This window comes from Gobius niger, assembly GCF_951799975.1.
Source record: "Gobius niger genome assembly, chromosome: 7".
NCBI lineage: Eukaryota > Metazoa > Chordata > Actinopteri > Gobiiformes > Gobiidae > Gobius > Gobius niger.
This window is the reverse complement of record NC_136858.1, coordinates 14,953,792-14,967,546: the sequence shown is the minus strand read 5'-3', so window position 1 is coordinate 14,967,546 and position 13,755 is coordinate 14,953,792. Positions and strand designations below refer to the sequence as shown.

At 41.4% G+C, this 13,755-nt stretch overlaps 1 protein-coding gene across 3 annotated transcripts in view; it reads right to left on the bottom strand.

The window, feature by feature from the left end:
• Positions 1 to 13,755, bottom strand: part of LOC306965443 (protocadherin-15-like) — a 494,180-nt gene that overhangs the window by 310,981 nt on the left and 169,444 nt on the right. For all 3 annotated transcript variants that reach the window (XM_079559864.1, XM_079559865.1, XM_079559863.1), the window contains one exon: positions 1,452 to 1,517. In XM_079559864.1, the coding sequence (XP_079415990.1) occupies positions 1,452 to 1,517 (66 nt within the window). The remainder of the gene's footprint in view (positions 1 to 1,451; positions 1,518 to 13,755) is intronic.

Genomic DNA, 13,755 nt, shown 5'->3' with positions numbered 1-13,755 from the left:
ATCAGACGCTGCCTGATGTCAGTTGTAGCTCACCTTTGGTCGTACAACGGTTCTGTTTTAAATCTTTGGCCCTGTCTCACTGTACAAGCTAAGATTTTTCTCAAAACTAGTGAGCGTATGTCGGAGGCCAAAATCGCCCAAAAAGTATGTAATAATAATAATAATAATGATGATAATGCGTCAGTTTTATATAGCGCTTATCTAGACACTCAAAGACGCTTCACATCGCATTATTCGTTCACTCCTTACTTGGTGGTGGTAAGCTACTATTGTAGTCACAGCTGCCCTGGGGTAGACTGATGGAAGCGAGGCAACCAGTCTGTGCCATGGGCCCCTCCGACCACCACCAACCACTCACACACTACATTTGCCTTCCTGGTGTTCCCAAACGGTCTCCCATCCAAGTCCTGCCAGGCCCTTCCCTGCTTAGCTTCCAAGGTCTGACGGGATTGGGCAGAGCAAAGGCGGTATGGCCTTTGCTCTGCACTCGCCATAAGACCGACAAAACAAATCTGAGATTTTTCCTCAGGTTTTCGTCACTTTTTCATTGTATGTTTTTGATCTCATTTTTGTCGCCTGCTTTGTTGCGTTTTTACCTCATTTTTGCCACGTTCTTTTTACTTTTTTTGTCACTTACACTGCCTTTTTGTCGCGTTTTTGTAACTGTTTTGTTGCTTTTTTTTAATCACTTTTTAGTCACCGTTTTGTTGCTTATCATCCATTTTTTTTATCGCCTGTTTTGTTGTGTTTTTGTCGCTCTTTTGAAGTTTTCTTTTCGAGGAAGCTTAAAATCGCGTAAAATCAAAAAGGAGAAATTGTGCTCGGTTAAGGCGGGGGTTAAGAGGTTGTTAAACAAAATGCCAATCTTTATTTGAAAACACAAATCAAAGGTCGCAAAGGTAATTTCCAATACAGCCCTTGACAGAGTCGAGTGCGCGCAATATCTTGGGCCATAACCGCATTTCCCGGCCTGCAGTAGCTCGTAGTGAGAAATGAGGGGAAAGTCCAGCGAAAACACAATGAAATGACCCCAGTCACAGCTTCCATAAAACTGACGGTAAGCCCCGCGCCATCTGCTACACGAGGGCAGACTCTCACAACAGGCAGCTTTTAATAAAAATGAGACCAAGCTGGCGCCCGAAAAAGAAGATTATTTGGGTTTTGGCATTGATGGACGTCATCTAATTACTGTGTGCGAGCGTTGTGCTTAATCAAATCAAAACAGAAGGCATGGTCAATAAGGTCGAGTATTTGGCCAAATGAAAATGAACGCGCGGCTAATTGTACGAAAGTAGCAACAAAGCAGCACACACGTTTGCTCATTTGAAACAAGCGCCATTCCTCTACTATTGACAGTCCATAAAGAGAGAGCAAATACTGAATAACACTCACAATAACAATGCAGCAAAATTTAAATCGCCGAAATATGTTTAATGGGTATTGAAACTCACCGTTGGGGCTTTCCTCATTGATGGTCACCCGAGTTGAAGGGTCTCCTGCCCGGGTCAGCGCGCATTCTGCAAACAAACATTTCTTTCAAAACATGTTCCTTTCATGTATCTCACATTTTTACTCTAACATAGTCAAAATGTCAGAGTCAAAACGATGACTTTTTCCCCATTTTTGGAAACATATTCCCATTTAAAAGATAGACTTGTTCATTTTAGAGGTCGACCAATATATTGGCGGGCCGATGAATCAGGCTGATATTTGGGGATTTTACAATTTCGACCTAGCGCCAATAAAAGCCGGAAGTCATAGAGACTTCCCATTTTTGCATTGGAAAGAGCAAAGTCAGGGCTTTAAATCGAGTCATCTCACAGTGTTCCAGGCCTCTGGGGAACAGAGAAACATTGTGACAAAAATTGTTTAGCTACAAGTTTGCTAAGTACAAGGTTCACTAAACCTCAATGAATATGGACATGCTGCTTGTCATTTTGAAGCACAGAACCTGGAGAATTTTGAACCACCGTGTTTTTGATCACCGTGTAAAATGCCACGGCTAGCAACTGTATGCTAATGCTAACGGCAGTATGAAATCACCTAAAGTAATCAAATAAAATCGACCACTGCTGGAGTGGCCAAGTATTTATGTTTTTTACAGGATTGTAGACCAGACGTTTTGAAAAATCATAAATCAGCTGTTATTTCATGGGTTAAATTAAAGGTGCAACTTTTTGAGTTGATGTTGATAGGGTGTGTATTTGACCTTGTAGGGACCCCGTAGCTGTATGAGTGACTTTCCATCACAGCAGACGGACCCTCTTACCAGAAAACCTTCCAAACAATAGGTTGCGTTCATGTGACATCACAACATTCTGAAGAGCCCATAGTTTAAAACTGACGTGGAGGTCACCTTAAAATTCTATGACGGTAACTGTGGTTACTTTTTTTGTCTGTATCAAATTTCATTGTCTCCTCTAGCACATATGAACTAATGTACTATTATTTTCTCTGAAGGGCGTCCACAAGTGGTGATAGTATTCGAAAACATGAGTGTGATGTTGGACAATAGGAAGGACTTTCAGACATAAAAATAATATGTCAGGTTTGTAAATCCAATCACGATCAAATACTGATGAGGAAAAAACGTATTTCTCCCATAGGGTTGTATTGCCCCCTGCCCTCCACCTGACATTATGACATCATCACATTGTAAATCGTGAACGCCACCTATGTATCCTTGAGCGCCTTACGAAGAGACCACTGTGAAAAAAAAGTTGTCAGGTGCCATGCTAACCACTACATGGTCAAACACATACAATCAACTCTTTGTTTGTTTTTTCACAGAAAAAGTTGCATAATGCACCTTTGAAGAATGCTGCAAGTATTTTCTCTTGTTGGCACGTTTCCTTTCATAAGCAGTGACATTACAGGGCCAAAACATCAGCGCAAATGGAGAGCGCCACAGTGACACCAAACAAAGAGTATGGTCAGCTCTACAGATGGGGGTCAGCGATGCGAGGTGGTACAGGCGCAGGGGAGCAGGTAATGGCAGCCCGATAGACAGACAGACACAGGCACATGGGGCAGTGGAGAGGACAGAGGATGAGAGATGAGATCAGCACTGGGGGGGGGGGGGAATGGTTTGGATTCAAAATGTTAGTACTAGCTTATAGGTACTTTATTTGTATGCTCGATAGATTTTTATTTCTTCTAAGTTGAGTTCTGAGTTTTCATTTTTTCAAGCTAAATTACCTGCTGGTGATGGCGTAGGAAAATACCGTAGCATTTCAAATCGACAAAAAAAAAAAACTACCCCTTTGATGGGAAAACGTCTCTTGGAAAAAGTGACTGACATTTCCATTTGTATTTCATTAACTTTTCCCCAAGATAAATGCCCTTCAAATAAGAAAAAGAAACAAAGAAACAAAAAAAGAAAAGCCTTGTCCACAAACAGAACTTTAAAATCAACCAGGCAGTCTACATTTTGGCTTGAACTGCTGCTCTTTGGTCTTTAAAGCAGTACTAAGTATCTGCTGTACTAAGTAAATCCGGTATAGGCCTTTAATGAAGATGGAGGAAGATATGTTTTGCTAATATGGCTCCTATTAGCATAACATATTGTAGAAACATGGTTAGATACTTCTAGTAGCAAGACCGTATCATTGATGATCGCCCTTTTCTAGAGAGTCACATCATCACAACCTTGCAGAGGTGGGCAGTCACAAATTACATTTACAAGTAATGCACCCAAGTAGAGTTTTTGAGGATCTGCACTTTACTTGAACAGTTTTGCTGTTGAGAACTTATTACTTTTACTCCACTAAAGGCTCTTGCAGTGAAAAGTATAAAGCTGTGCCATTTATAAAAGCCTTATATATAATGCATGCTGCTGATGCCACCGGCAAATGTGAAATTCCTGTTGCATTTGCAGAACGTGCTGGATATATTTACAAGGTTATGGCAGCATATTAGCTGGACAGAAGGTTTGTCCTTGTCAAGTCAGGTGGTGAATTTGGGCACGAGTCTCATGTTTTCGAAGCTGCAAATATATTATTCACAACGCTAATAAGTAAAATTTGGACTAGGCAACCTGCACTATATTGGAATAGTATTTGACCAGGAGTATCTGTACATTTGCTCAAGTCATAAAACAAGTACTTTGACCACCGCTGCAAACTCGAAATGAAAAGTAAGATGTAGTCACATTAAGAGGAATTTTCTCAGTCTGATGTGATGAGAGGAGCAGACAAAGGTCGATGAGGTTGAGGATACAACCATGAGTTGAAAGAATAAAGAAATCTTCAAGAATAGATGCCCGCTTACCATCGTACATCCAGTCTGCAGGGTCAGGGTTAGTGCAGGCAAAGGAGAGCAGAGAGATGGGAGAGAAGAAAACAGTGAAACACACAGAACAGTAGAGATGTTAAGTCACAGCCTTGAGAAACACCAGGAAAATAGACGTTATACAATAACAATTGTCTGCAAATCAAAAAGCACAGTAGTGCAGTACTTGTCTGTGTTTCAAGGGGGCAATTAGCAGTTTGGGGGTTGTCAAATAAATTAAATTTGCAAACGGCCTAAACTCTATTAATAATGCCCATGAACGACTGTACGTGAAAAGCTAAATGTGCTGAATGTGACCCCTCTGCTTCTCTCCCTCTGGACTACGAACTAAAATGGAATGCAGCTTTTTCACCAATTTGCTCATCCTTAATTAAAGATCTACTGATTTAGCAGGTGTTTCATGTATTTTTGGCACAAAGAAGGACATGAATGTTGCCACAGAGAATTCTGAATCATTTCATGTATTTTCTGTTTTTGTGATCTCATCTTTGCGGTGCACCTTGATGACTGTCACGGTGACTAATTAGGATAACAAGAATGCATCTCCGAGAAAACAGGCAGAATTAGCAAGTGTCAAGTTGAGTGGCAGGGGAATTATTTGCAGAGTTTGGGGAAGAAAACTCACGAGTGTGCACCCCTTACAGACTTTGAGCTTTCTAACTGTAGCAATAACAAAAAAAGAAGAAAGACCAGACTCTTAAAACCCAACAATTGTTCTATCGAGAAAACTTAGATTAGCACTGCTTTTAACTCAGGGAAAAAATGTTTCTCTTTATCCAGCTCTACAATACAACACTCATCTTGCAGCCCTCTTTCCTCTGTCCACTAAAAGCCAAGGCACGTGAGCTCCTTCTTTTTCCTTCCTTCTACCGCGTACTTCGCACTAGCAGCGCGGAGTCAGCTAGTGTCCCCTTACATGACATGTAATCAGAGAGGCACGAAGCATGACACCGTATCAACAGTCAGACCTATCCCGTGTCGCTGCCTGCCTGCTGCTGTTCCGACTCTGCGCATACACACCAGACACCTGTCGAAAGCTGCATCATTAAATATGCATGCCTGGAGTCGTCAGCTAATGCACCAGTGACATCTACGCTGTACTTTCTGCTCAAATATTGCCACTCTTTTTTTGTAAAAAATTAAAGCCACGCTGCAGTGTTTTGCAGGTTATATGTGTTGCTCTATCTTAAAAGCAATTAAATCGTCACACAAAACTTGCTCCAAATGATCAACTAGACACCAACAATGCCACTTTCAAATCAAGCATTATGAAGAGGTTCTAATGTATTTATGCCCAATGATTGGTTACTTGTACAGTGACAAACGTGCCAGCCATACTATGATCCTCAGCTAGACGGTGTCATTATTGGAATGTACTATACTATCATTATGAAGCATTTGGAAGAGGACCGCAGGGCTGTTTCATAAAAATGGCTTACCCAGTATGTCTTATTTGGTTAAGTATGGTTTAATCTGTTGTCATTTCGGTTTCATAAACCAGGCTCACTCTGCGTCTGGCTCAGTCACTTTGACAGAGAACTTAACCAGGTCTGGACCAGGTTTGGCCACTCCTCTCGTGTTGTAAAGTTTTTGCATGTCATTTCCTGTCTATATAAATTAGTGTTGCACTTATGTTTGATCATATCTTGGCTCCTCTTCTGAGGGCTGCCTGCACACGGCGATAGCATGGCACATTCATTTGGACTGGGCTGAGCGCGTTGAAACGGACTGAACCTGGACTCGTGTTTACGCTCAGTCAAGAGAGAAGTCGGGCTGAGCCAGGTTTATCAAACAACCCGCCAATGTCTTCAATGTTTGGCCTCTAGTAGACAACAAAAACAGGAACGTCTCAATGGAGGTGAGCTGGCAATGTAAGCAAACTTACGAGTCAGGTGTGAATAGAGTACAATCTGAGGTATTTTTTAGCAATAATAACACCTGATTTAAATAAATGCTTACATTTTATTCAATCGACTCAGCCAAATGTTACAAAAATGCCTTTAATAGATGGGTGAACTCAACATGTATACTATTAATATGCAGATTTGTATGCAGTTGGTGAATATAGCAGCATAGTGGATGGATATTCTTTATATATACCCTGGTGTCCAACTCTGCTTCCGTGCAGCACACCTGTCGAAAGCTGCAAAACAAACATTAAATATGCATGCCAGGAGTCGTCAACTAATGCGGCAGTGACATACTCTAGACAGATAGAAAGAGTGGCTTTGGAAATCCTAATCAATTTGGGAATCAGTGTTGTTTGGGAGCAACCACTATAATTAAAAGCAAAACTTCACGCATAGCCTGAGGCAATGAATAAAAGCAATGGATTTATTTATTTTTTCTTTTTGCTGAGTGGTTTCATTTGTATGAAAGTCGGGAAACAAAAATGTATTGGCTGCTTTTTGAATAATGGTCCCAATGCTGCTGATTTGATTTAAAAATGTAAGTTGCGTATTCTCGGGTAAACAGAAAGGTGAGAGCATAGGAAACAGAGCACAACACAACAGCAACCAGCAAGGTAATCCTGATCTCTGGCCTAGTCCATGAAAGTTGGAGAAGAACAGCAGGGATCTCCAACCAGTAGCTCGCCAGCCCTTTCTTGATAGCTTGCCAAAAGGCTTTCTATATTTCTACATGTGCTTCATAAGTCCCATTTTAGAGGCATTTTCTGTTTGTCTTGAAAATGTTGAAACAAAATCTGCAAACATTTGGGTACATAATGTAAAGTTTGAGGACAAAATTCCAAAACATATATAGTCACAACATAAGTAGCTCCCTGACTTTTTTTTTGCACAAAGTTAACAGGTAATAAAGGTTGGAAATGCCTGCCCTGCAACTTGCAAGTTATTCCAATGCCTCAAAAACACACCTGATGCATTATATTGCTACACAGTGGCGGCTCCAGACAATTTTGATTGGGGGGGCAATGGGGGGTCCTGGTCATTTCAAGGAGTCTCATGAAAACCAACAAAAAATATAGTGGACACGGCTAAAAACTGCATATTACTGATGCTAAACCATAAAAACAACACAGCATATCAACTACTTTGTTTTAAATTAATGAATCAATTGCAGTTTGCAAACAATACACTCAAACTTTAATTGCCATATTCACGCCTATGACACAAAACATATTTACAAAATAGTGGGTGCAGCAGGTCATGGGGGGTTGCAGGGATTCTTATGTTTGTATTTTTTATGTGTCAAATAAATTATTAAATATCATTAGGGCCGGGAATCGATTTTTACAAAATGTTTACAAATTAATTACAAATATAAGTATAAATGCCTTCATGAACTGCCTAAAATCTCCTGACTAGAATTTACTTTGGCTTTGAAAAAGGCCAAAACATTTCTCTTAAGTCTGTGAGCCTTCCCTTGCTGTGCTGGTCCTCAGCGAGGGTCACCAGTTCTATCACACTGAAAAGCAGGACTCTTGAGGTCAAAAGTGAGGACACATGTGAAACCTACAGATATTATTTTAAATAATGTTATACCCAATCAGGATGTACAAAGCATCAATGTTGTTGTATTATGTATAGAAAATATCATTAGCATGAATAATAATTTACATTTTATCGACTAATGTTTGATCAACTGTAACTTTAAGCTCTTTCACATTATGTGGTCATAATATAGCCAATGCATTTGGTGGGAACAGGTCTCTATGGTAACGCTGAGGGGAGGGGCTGACTCGCTCTCTCATTTGGTCCATGTTGTGAAGAACTCAGACAAACGGAGTGATGAATGCGTGGTACCTGTGGTACCTGTCTCTTCCCTTCAGGGCGCTCGCTCTGTGCGTGTGAGCGGCAGCTGTGCGGTCAGAGCGCAGAGATGCCCCTGTAAGCAGCAGCTGACCGCGGGGCAGGCGGGCCAGTGCACTATCAAAGCAAAAGGTGGACATTGTGTCCGTGAGCGGCAGTAATAGGCCAAATTGAACACGCGGTTTGTGCGTGACCAGATCCTGATACCGCTGTGGAGTTTACAGACTTCCATCCGCCCGGTGCACTTTCATGAATGTTGCTGCAACTGGCTTTCTCCCTCTGTCAGCCCCGCGCTCAGCGCATGTTGTAAACAGCGAGACATGCGCCAGTCGTGGCGTTAACCGCATGGAAAGAAACGTGACAGTCACTGCGCACGAAAGACAGACACATGTAGCGCGCATACAGCAGCAGTGGAGATCAGGCCCGTCATTTTCAGGAGGAGGGATTTACATGTATTTAATCAAGAAGGGGTTGGGGGGTCTAATGGGGGGTCAAGGCGTTTTTTGGGAGGGTCTTGAGACCCCTCAAGACCCCCCCTGGCGCCGCCGGTGTTGCTACACTCTCAGATTTGAGAAATACTGTTTATTTTGGCCAGATCCTCTAGAGCTACAAAACTTTTGAATCGTTTTCTTCCCTTTGCTCCCAGCGGAAGATTTGAATACCTGAACAAGGTGCATGAAAAAGCTAAAAGTTACTTTTCCAATCATAGACATGAGTTATATAACTGGAAATACGAATGCAGAGGTGTCCAAAAGTAAGTTTGAAAGCCACAATTATTGACCTTGATGCTACATATCCTGGTTTAACCTCTCCACACTGCAAACTTAGTCTTGATGTGCTTTTAGGGGTGAAGGGATGGAGCATATTTACATTATTTTGCTTACTTTCTTCTGAGCTAAACTATGAAATTACAATAGCTTCAAATCGTACCAACGCTGCCCAAGAAGTGACTTCCTGTTTTGATCCAGCGCGCCAAGATAACCATCTTATTCATTAGTTCAGCAGTTCAATGTTATTATTTATAGTTATGCACAGAGTCAATGGAACGCATGGGATTAGATTATTGATCTCAAAATGGAGAAATTTACTTGGACTGGGTGATATTCAGCTCTTAGAAACACTGCGTGCAAATAGGCAGAAAAAACACTTAAATAGTAAATAGTGGTATCTTATATACAATGGTTACTATGGACTTTGTGGGGACATAAAGTATAAACAGTAAAAAATAAGAAAACAGATTATAACAAAAAATGTTAGTGCTAGTGCTAGTCAGTGTTAGCAGTGCAGGTTTACATCATAGTGCAAGTGGTTGATAAAGTGATGCAGATAAGTCTGAGAGGAGTGGGGATGGAGGACCTGCGATAGCACTCCGTCTTGCCAGTGTTACTTTCATCGACTAAAATATTTAGTCTTAATTTTAGTCAAAGTGATATTTTTGACGACTAAAATTGGACTAAAACTAAATTAAAAGTTTCTCATGAGACTAAAACTATGACTAAAATGTCGACTAAAATAAGACTAAATTAAAATGAAAAGGAGAGACTAAAATCATCCAAACTTCTATTGACAGTCTGAAAGAGCCTCATATCATGTAAATTCACTGCTAAAGGATCAGCTCTGAGCTTTGTTCATGTGGAGAAGCTCCATGAAGCAGAGGAACAAGATTAAATATGATTATAATTAATATTATCAATCCAAAGTCGACTTAATTCGTCTTAAATTTAGTCGACTAAAATTACTTGCAATTTTAGTCGACTAAAACTAGACTAAAATTGAAGATATTTTTTTGACTAAAACTAGACTGAAATCGAATTACATTTTCGTCAAAAGACTAAGACTAAAAATAAATTAAAATATGTGGTCAAAATTAACACTGCTTCTTGCACTGAGGGTGTCTCAGTCTTCCACTGAAAGAGCTGCTCAGCTCCTCTACAGTCCCGTGTAGTGGGTGGGTGGATGTTGTCCATGATGGAGGTGAGCCGTTTGCGATGCTATTTCCATGTCAACTGTCATTACAGGCGAGCCAGTCTTTCAAATGTGCGGTCTAAAAACACATTCACTGGTTGGGATGTCCATTGTGGGGGAAAAAAGAAATACTTTTAAAAATCAAAACATGTAGCATCACTATTAGCTGCTGAAGCCAAACAGGACATGGGGGTAGGGTCCGGATGTTCCTTGAAAACATTGTTGCCTATTTAAGTCACTAGCTGAGGCCCGGCCGAACTTCTGAGATTATGAGTTATTACAAAGAAATGTCCAGTATAGTCCCTATAACCCGTCACTCAGTATAGCTGTAGACCCGCACTAAGTAGACCAGTGGTTCCCAACCCATTTCAAAAACTATGGCCACTACAAATGTGTAAAAGAATGAATGCTAAAAATAATTTCAAACAAACTGCAATTGGAGTGTTTGATGCACCGGTACTCCTTTCTTATAAACTACAACGACAATATGTTCGCTAAACTCAGGGAATAGAATTCAAGAGACAGTGGAATATTTATGGATAAATATTGGGGTTCAGCCTTCACGGTTCGGTTCATGGTGCAGGACCTGTGCAAGTGCAATCTAAAAAATAATCAGTTGGCTTTGAAATGAATTAGCCTAATGATCGTTATTAGACAGTATTTATAACCTTAGAATACAATTGGCAATGCTTTCAAAGCTGCTTTATAATAAAATGTACCTCTGGGCTCAAAATATGTGAAAGCAAAATACAAAGCAAATGGTACAGCATCAAAGGAAAAAAAAAAAAAAAAAGCAGGGCAGTGCAGGCCATGCGCTTGTTAAGCGGTAGTTTCATTTTCGCTTTCCTCACACAAAGGCTAAAGCACTCGGAGCAGCGCGTGTTATTTGAAGCTCGTGTTTGGTCAGTTGTTTGGGCAACATTCTGCTGTACTTTTGTTCGGAGACAAAGCTTTGGAGACGGAATACGGCCAGGTTTGGATCTCACGCATTTGTCTGCGCTTCTGACATTACGCAGCACTGGATCTATAATGAACCACAGCCACGGTCACTGCAGGAGAGACTTAAACAAAGACACGCAGATGTCATGTGTTTTGGAGGATGTCACTGTACCGGTGCGGAGCGTCTACAGCTGCAGTTTAGCGGTGAGTGACGATGACACACATCGCCCTGTTTGTATGCGCGCACACGCACGGCAGTCAGATGTCGTGCACTCGCGTTGTTGTGACGCCGGGTTGTCCTCGGACAGCAGCACCACGGTCCATATGGACCCGTGGCCAATGCCTGCGGCCGGTGGGACGGTCACGTGGTGGCCCCTGGCCAAGTATACAAAAAATTTCTGGGAAATTAACATGGCGGCGCCCTTATGGAGCTAAGCCCCGCCCTACTCGCGATTGCGTTTTATATTATAGATTATTAAACACAGGCTTGTCATTCTTCCCCCCACACATGTTTGTCTTAACATGTGCAACATCCTTTTACTGTTTTTGTTTGTTGGTTTGTTTTCGGCTCCAAAGACCCAGCCAAATTGTGAGCATGAGAAAGCTTCAGTTAGCCCCCGCTGAACGCTATGGTTTAATCTGATATCCTACAGTCACAACCGAACTAACCACAAAGTTGTCTCCCCAGCTCCCGCCTCCCGCACCCTTCCAGCTGTTACTATCTCCGTATCCTTTGGCAAGACACTTCAGCCCCATTCTATCACTCCCGTCGCCCCAGAACAAGAAAAGGGAGCAGCTGAAAGATTAGGGGGAGACAAGTTCCATACAGCCATACTGCAGATTATTACAGCACTAATGAATCTTGAAGCCATATGGTTGACAATTTGCACGCAACTGCCACGACAAACTGTTTTTAAAACGCAACCGTCTGTAAATTGAAAGTCCTTTAGGAAGAACTGCGGGTGCCGACTCGCCCGGCATAGCTAATTCCTCAAGTGTACCGACTGCTAATTCCCAGAGTTCGTTGGTTCGTTGGCAATTAGGAAAGCTACACCCAGCAGCTGGAGAATGTCAGGCTGAGACTTTCCTCTAATAGCTACAAAATGAAATGAGCAAGTGGGTCACACCTATCAATCCGAGACATAAACAACAAGCGGCATCAAAATGAGTATGCAAATGCGCGTCGAGAAAACACACTTGTGAAGAAGAGAAGCGTGCGCGCCGATGCATGGGGGAACAAGAGGTTTCTGGCACTCATCGTGACAGGCTTTTTAAAGGATCACAGCCGCCTTGTGTTGTTAGTTTTACATGTGCGCGAGAGTGGGAATGTTCTTGTGCGGGAGTGTCGAGGTTAAAGTGGCAGCACAGCAAAGAGGAGCAAGGAGGCAAGCTGAGATAAAGAATAGCACATCCATTTGTGATGCGATTTACACGTCAACCGTCATTACAGGCGAGCCAGTCCTTCAAACGTCTATAAAACACAATCGCTGGTTGGGATGTTCAATTTAAAAATAAGTAAGAATGAAGATCAACAAGGACAGATTTGATGAACAGTTTGGTAGAGTTTGAAAATATTGTGCAGGATCAACAAAATGAATTGAATTGACCGGACACAATCTGCAAATCAGAACAATTGGGAGTTTAAAGGGATATTTCAGGATTTTTGACATAGGGCCTCATTCCCTAGTTATATGGTTAGTCTGGCGTTATAAGTGATTTGCCTCCGGTGCACAGTGGAGCGGGTCAGACTGTTTTTAATGCAGGCTAGCTGACATCGAAGAAATGCGCTAGCCTTGCATTAGCCTAGCACCACGAAACTCTTCAAACATAAGAATGAATTACAAAAAAAAATATCTCCAGGTACCAGCAACACTCTGGATAACTAGGAAATGAGGCCCTATGTCAAAAATCCTGAAATATCCCTTTAAAGTCATAGAATATCATCCCGGGATGTCTAAAACCTGCAAAGTCTTTGGTTAGACCTCTATAAACATGTTCTCAAATGCAAGTGATTCTTGTTTGTTTTTTTCACGTAAAGTTCGTAAGCAAGCATTATAGAATAAAAAGAAAAACACCTAGTTAGAGCAATGTGGTGTCAATATACCTTAGTCTTCACCTGATAATAAAACACGCTCTGTAAATAAGCAGATACACATAATATATATATATCCATTTGTGCTTGACAGAAACATAAGAAATATATAGGGGAAAATAAGCGTCAATGTGTTTGCATGGCCTTACAGCACGCCGCTATCTTTAACACTATATTGTGAAAGGGCCGACCGCAAAGGACAATAGAGAACAAATGCGATGTTGTCTTGGTACAGAGGAAATTGATGAAGTGGTTTTATGGGTGATCAGTATGCAGGAGATAAGTGGGAGAGACACAGGGCGTCTGGGGACGGTGGTGAAGAAAGTGAGCTGTGATCTTACATCCATTCAAATGGTTACCAGTGCTGTGCAGTATAGCTAAGTGCCGGGTTGTTCAATCTTCACTTGTGTTCTGTTCCAGGAGGGATGCAATATTTTTCGTTAATCTATCTTTATTCATACGGGGAAGGTCCAAGGAGAGTATGAGACCTTCTGTTTTCATCAGACAAACATTTCATAAAAGGAAGCAGTAAAAGGGAAAACCCAAAAATATGCCTTTAAAGGACAAAATGTTTCACAGTTGTCAGAGAGAAAGTTGCAGATCACATCAAGGCAACAACAGAAAGCCTTTCAAGGAAAACGCAACAAACAACTCCAAGACACAGGAGGCAACAAGTCAAAGACGATGTTTTGATCAAAT